This window comes from Triticum aestivum, chromosome 5B, assembly GCF_018294505.1.
Source record: "Triticum aestivum cultivar Chinese Spring chromosome 5B, IWGSC CS RefSeq v2.1, whole genome shotgun sequence".
NCBI classification, from domain to species: Eukaryota; Viridiplantae; Streptophyta; class Magnoliopsida; order Poales; family Poaceae; genus Triticum; species Triticum aestivum.
This window is the reverse complement of record NC_057807.1, coordinates 432,618,575-432,624,424: the sequence shown is the minus strand read 5'-3', so window position 1 is coordinate 432,624,424 and position 5,850 is coordinate 432,618,575. Positions and strand designations below refer to the sequence as shown.

General features: G+C 48.5%; 1 protein-coding gene across 1 annotated transcript; it reads right to left on the bottom strand.

Moving 5' to 3' along the window:
* Positions 1–221: 221 nt before the first annotated feature.
* On the bottom strand, positions 222–5,546 carry LOC123112277 (ABC transporter G family member 1). Its single transcript, XM_044533226.1, has 8 exons — positions 4,969–5,546; positions 4,659–4,738; positions 4,067–4,531; positions 2,229–2,315; positions 1,982–2,110; positions 1,685–1,879; positions 1,512–1,598; positions 222–1,145 (listed from the first exon to the last, which is right to left on the bottom strand). The coding sequence occupies exons 1-8, from the start codon at positions 5,447–5,449 to the stop codon at positions 468–470; spliced, it is 2,202 nt and encodes a 733-aa protein (XP_044389161.1). The 5' UTR covers positions 5,450–5,546; the 3' UTR covers positions 222–467.
* Between the last annotated feature and the right edge of the window lie 304 nt (positions 5,547–5,850).

The window sequence follows — 5,850 nt, the reverse complement described above, 5'->3', positions numbered from 1 at the left end:
CTGGAGATATGTTGTTGTGGTTTTAGATAATGGTTTTAGTTTGTATTCAACTTTACTTTTAAAAGCTTTGGTGCTGGTGGTGGGGTCATGTAATAAGGTTTAGATTTTGCTTGGTAGACGTCTCTTCTTCTTAGAGGTGCTCGTAAACCTGTCATGTGACATTGAGACTGATGCCTTAATAGGAACTTGATGGATGCTTGTGTTATCAATTTTCAGAAAAATGAAAATCAGGGGTGACCCCTCATTTAAAAATTAGTAATACTCGTGTATATCAACAAACTGCTTATGACCGGCCTATGAACTAATTACATTTTGTAAAAATGCCCTTTGTCAATGCGAATTTGACACTATTTGTGCACTTCTTTTTTTGCTGTCTTTACATACACTACAAAACGCTGCAACACTACAGTACTCATAAGCAACAATTCTCTACTAACAAAGAAATAATTGTGATGATCTCTGTGGCCTCACATTGCTCCATTTGCTTCAGAACCCTGGTCGGTGATGTGCACCGACGGCTGGGTGCTCCTGAACCTGAGCCCATTCACCATGGGCTTCACCTTCTCGGTAAGCTTCATGATGGCCAAGAAGAGCACCCTGTACAATATGACCATCCCGAACAGGACCGCGAGGTCGACCCACTTGTTGTACCCCATCTCCACCTGCCAGTAGTCCGTGAGGATCTCATCGCCAGTGATGGTGGCAGCGCCGCCAGCCTGGTTGTTTGGGAATGTGAGGCCAAGGAACTCGTTCTTGTAGAACCCCTGGTTGGCGTACTTGTGGAAGGCGACATAGTACATGGGGTATCTCCACACCGGCTTGGGAAGGTCGTGGGGCAGGCGGAAGAAGCCGCCATTGAGCATCATGACGCCCTGGATGCCAGCGCCGGTGATGATGCCCATGAGGAAGTCCGGCACGGCGCTGGCCACGATCATCATCAGGCCCTCCACGAGCATCATGGTCATGAAGAGCACCAGTGCGAAGTAGGCGAACTGGTCGAAACTCCTCTGCAGGCCGACCAGGTAGTAGGCCATTGCACCCGGCACCAGGGAAATCAGGAGAAGGTATGGCGTCGCCGAGACTGTGTTGGCGATCACGAACGACGAGACACCGTAGTGCCCGTTCAGCCTCTCCCTTCCAAATATCTGCGTTGGCCATACATAAAGCACATCAGATCAACGTATCGTGAGCATGGTTTTCAATTTTGATTTTAGAAAAATTTCAGCACCAACCAAAAATTAGTCAATTTCAGTGATTTTGGTTTTCATTTCGAATAAAGGGCCGAAATATTCATTTGAATTCAATTAAGAGTTTGGATTTTTTGGAAATATTTTGAAAAATATTTGAATTTTTATTTACTACCAAAATTTCCTAAATATGTTGGCGGAACATAAATATTTTAGTGTCTGCTAAAATTAATGAAATTCAGCGGATTTCATCAAAATCTCACTGAAAGTGAAAACCATCATCATGAGACGTGACATGACTTGGAACTCAATCGGAAACTTCACCTTCATGTCCTCGACGAAAGACGGGAAGCCTCCGATGGCCATGAAGGTGAGGAAGGCGCCGACGAACATGAGCATGGAGCCACGGGCCTGCATGCAAAGTATTCAATCACATGGTTAACATAACAGTGACCAGTGGCGGTGGCAACTACAATGAGAGACTTCTTGCTACGCACCTGTATGGATCCATAGCTATGGCCGATGTCATAGAAGATGGTGCCGCAGCAGAGGCAGAGGGCGATGTAGATAGCGAAGCGGAGCCAGTAGTAGCCGAGGTCCCTGTACATGTTGATGAAGGACCTCTTGGTTAGCACGAAGGACTGCATCAGGAAGCTCGGCTGCTGCCCTTCCATCTTCACCACCTCCCCTCCCTGAAACCACATGACAAACCACATACGTACACGCTTATGATTTGCAAAATTCAGTACTCCAACTGAAAGTTTCAAAATGTACATGGAGTCCGGACTACTCACAGTGCCGCGTATGTCAGCGATCTGCCGAGTCACCTTGTCCATGTGCACGGAGGATTTGTAGGAGACCACCAACGCATCGATGTTCTCGGCGGTGGTCATCTTCTTCCCGCCGAGGCCTTCCTCGATGTCCTGAGAAATCAATTGATGGAGCGCATGGTTAGGAGTACTATTCACCAAGAGGACTTCAGATATATATAGGAGTAGATAATTAAGGTCCTTGTTGATTGAACGGTGGCGATCTGCTCACATTGTCGAAGTCCTTGTTGATGGTCCTCAGGAAGTGGTCGGAAGGGTTCATCAGCGACGGGCAAGGAAACCCGCTCAAAGTGAAGAACTGAAACACACAAACAAACAAACAAATTATTAGGTAACAAAAAACTCAGTGGCTTCAAGAGTTTCTTGTGTACTTTAACTGTAGTAATCCAGGTCCAGCGAGTGAGGAAGATAGGAACACATGGCATGTCTGAACTTTCACATGTTTTGTCAAAGGATTAGCAATACCATTTCTTCAGTTATCTACCGTACCTACGGACCGACCGACCGTGGCGCATTTTTCTCCTCCGCGACCGGCACACCGTCAGCTAGGAAAACACGCGTGTTTGTTCAAACCGTGTGGTCAATTTAATCACCCCATAAAATTACTATCACCTAATACTTCCTAAAAAATACACCTATTAATTTGTTGTATGTATCAGGAGACTTGCTTCGCACAGTGGATTACCTATAATACGAGTACTAGACGATCTCTCCACAGTCGTCTACAGCTAAACCGAGCTTTCAGCCTCAGCTGTCACCACTCAAAAAACAGTCCGGAATGCAAGCAGATCTTCGCCACTGTGCTATGAACGCGATGCCGCAGTTGAGTTAGGCGGCACTGATCGATCAATGCATGTGGCCAGCCAAACGTGTGTGATTTCTTATTCTTTTTGGGAGTAAGCTTCCCTGCCAAAACGAATGTTCCCAGTGCGTGGCGCAGTCCATATGTTCCCCGGTGGTTTGGATCGATTGTGTACAGTGCTCCTAGTCCCTACCAGTGAATCGAGCACAGTTCCAACTGTGCATACAGTGATTAATATCGTGATCTGTCTTTCCACAGCACGTACGTGATGTTGCTTCTGCAAGTTAAAACTATTCCTCTTGTTCTCCGGGCGAACTCTAGTCATTTTTTTAATACTCCCTCCGTTATTTAAAAAAAAATCAAATGATAAGTGTCACACGTCAGGTGCGTGACACTCTGGTCCTGACGTTTTTCGATGACAATTTCAGTCACGCAAGGATGGCAAATTCCAGGGATGCACGGCAAGTTTTTATCAAAAAAGAAAAAACTGAACCACGAAAATTGTCATGCTTGCTAACTGAAGTGATGTTATAACCTTTTTCTTTATGTTAGATGTATACAGACATGTTTCATTGTATTTATTTACTCATTTCAATTTGTATACAGTTTATATTAAAATATTCAAATTGAACTTTGTTATTTTTCTATTGAGCAATTAACGGAAAAGGGATGCCCGGTTGGAAAAAAATATATTGAAATATTTAAAATATCTTATATTTGTTAACGGAGGGAACGCATAATTACTACCGTCGTACGGTACTTCTTTGGCAATTGTGATCTCTTTGAAAGTTAATAATGTATTTTTCTGAAATCCTTTAGTACAATTCTGTTGTGGGTGGAAAGCTAAGTTAAATAAGCTATGAATGGTGTACCCAATTACCCAACCAAAGGTGATATTACTTACAGAAGATTATTTATTTATTTCTCTAGATTTAGATCAAAATTTTGGCTGAAATGTTTGGACTGCAGATATACCCCCATAGGTACGTGCTAAAAAATCAGTATGTATGTTTTATATAAGATCATTATATATCTCACCTAAAGATCAAACCCTAAACATCAAATAATTTGTATTACCACCGTCCAGTGTGAAACTGTGAATACGCCTACTAGGGTCGCGATCATGTGCAAAGTCCAAACACGTACATACGATAGCAACAGCAAAATGCAACAATTAACAGCACTGTGCACGTATTCGTACGTAGACGCATACGTACGCACGCATACAACAGTATGTACAGACGTACCTGGTTGGTCTCGGCTGCGGGGCCGAAGAAGACGGTCTTGCCGTACGCGAGGAGGCAGAGCCCGTGGAAGAGGCCGTAGACCTCGGTGCTGGGCTGGTGCACGGCGGCGACGACGGTCATGCCCTCCCGGCGCGCGAGCCTGGCGATCCGGCTGACGACGTGGAAGGAGGCGGCGCTGTCTAGGCCGCTGGTGGGCTCGTCGAGGAACAGCAGCGCCGGCCGGGTGAGGATCTCCATGCAGATGCTGACCCGGCGCCGCTGGCCGCCGCTGATCCCCTTGTGCATCCACCCGCCGATGCGCGTGTCCGCCGCACCCTCCAGCCCCATCTCCCGCAGCGTCTCCTCCGCCCGCTCCCGCTTCGCCGCCGACGACATGCCGCTCGGCAGCTGCAGCGACGCCGAGTACCGCACCGCCTCCCGCACCGTCAGCGTCGTCATCAGCACGTCGTCCTGCGTCACGTACGCCTGCAACACGCAAAGGATGCGTTGATTAACTAAAATAATTGATAGAGTACGTTCGTTCACGATCAACCCGAATGAAAATGAGATTCTCCGAATTGAAATAGCCCATCCATGCATCCACTAGGCTTACCGATGTTCCGTAGGATAGCTTCTGCCTCCGGCCATTGATCAAGATGTCTCCCTTCTGGCTGACACCAGAGCCTAGCCTTCCTGTAATTATGTACCACGGAAGCTCGTCGGAATTAATTCTTTAATCTTCTCACCACAAAATTATAAATATCTAGATATTAATTGTACGAGTCGCTACGACGCTAGCTGGCGAACAAAATCTTTCGAGTAGTTTATCAGGAAGGCTGGCTGTCTGACTAGCGAAGGCCAGCCCGCATACGATATCGTATAGGAGTAGTATTATTCACGAGCATGTATACGGCTGTACCAACCTGCTAGAGCGTCCAGAAGGGTGGATTTGCCGCAGCCGGAGGGGCCCATGATGGCGAGGACCTCGCCGGGGCGCGCATAGCCGTTGAGGCCGCGCAGGATGGGGACACGACCGGCCTTGCCGCCGGCCGCCGACACCCACAAGTCCTCCCAGGAAAGCACGACGCCCTGGTCTACTCGGCGCAACGACGTCTCGCGAAGCACGGGGGGCACGGCGCCGGCGCCGTTCTCCACGCTGATCTCGAGCGACGAGGAGGTCCGCGACCGCGGCAGGGTCACCGGCATCGGAGCGAATGGCGGCGGCGGGAACGAGCTCCCGCTGCCGAAAGGGAAGCCGTCGGTGCTGCGCAGGGAGCCGCCGAGGACGTCGGAGGCTGTGTCGGACGGCCCCTCGTCATCTGCGGCGTGGCCGGGACGGCTCTTCTCCCGCGGCGGGATCGGCGTCCACCTCGGCACGGCGGGCAGCAGCTGCTCGGACGCCATATAGGATGCTCAGCCGGCTCGATCGTCGGAGACGTGCGCGGAAGCTAGCAATCAGCTGGGTGGTGGTATGGGTTCCTTCTTTTGCTCGTGATGTCGCAGTGACTCTGCAGAACGGTGGTATGGACAGAGAGCCCGAGACTGCTTAAATAGAGGGAAGATGAGGTGGTTGAGTGCAGGATTTATACTTAATCCTAATTCAAATCACAACATAGATTAAGTTTTCTTGAATGCCTCTCTTTGAACACAGGAGCTGGTCAAAGGGGAACGGGAGTGTCTAGTTCCTTCTGCCTGTATACGTACGTGCGTGTGGCCTTCAACTTCCTTTTTCTATGACAAATACTAATATTGTCGTGACAAGTACGACGCTGACACCATTAGGCAATTTTACTGCCGAAGCAGTG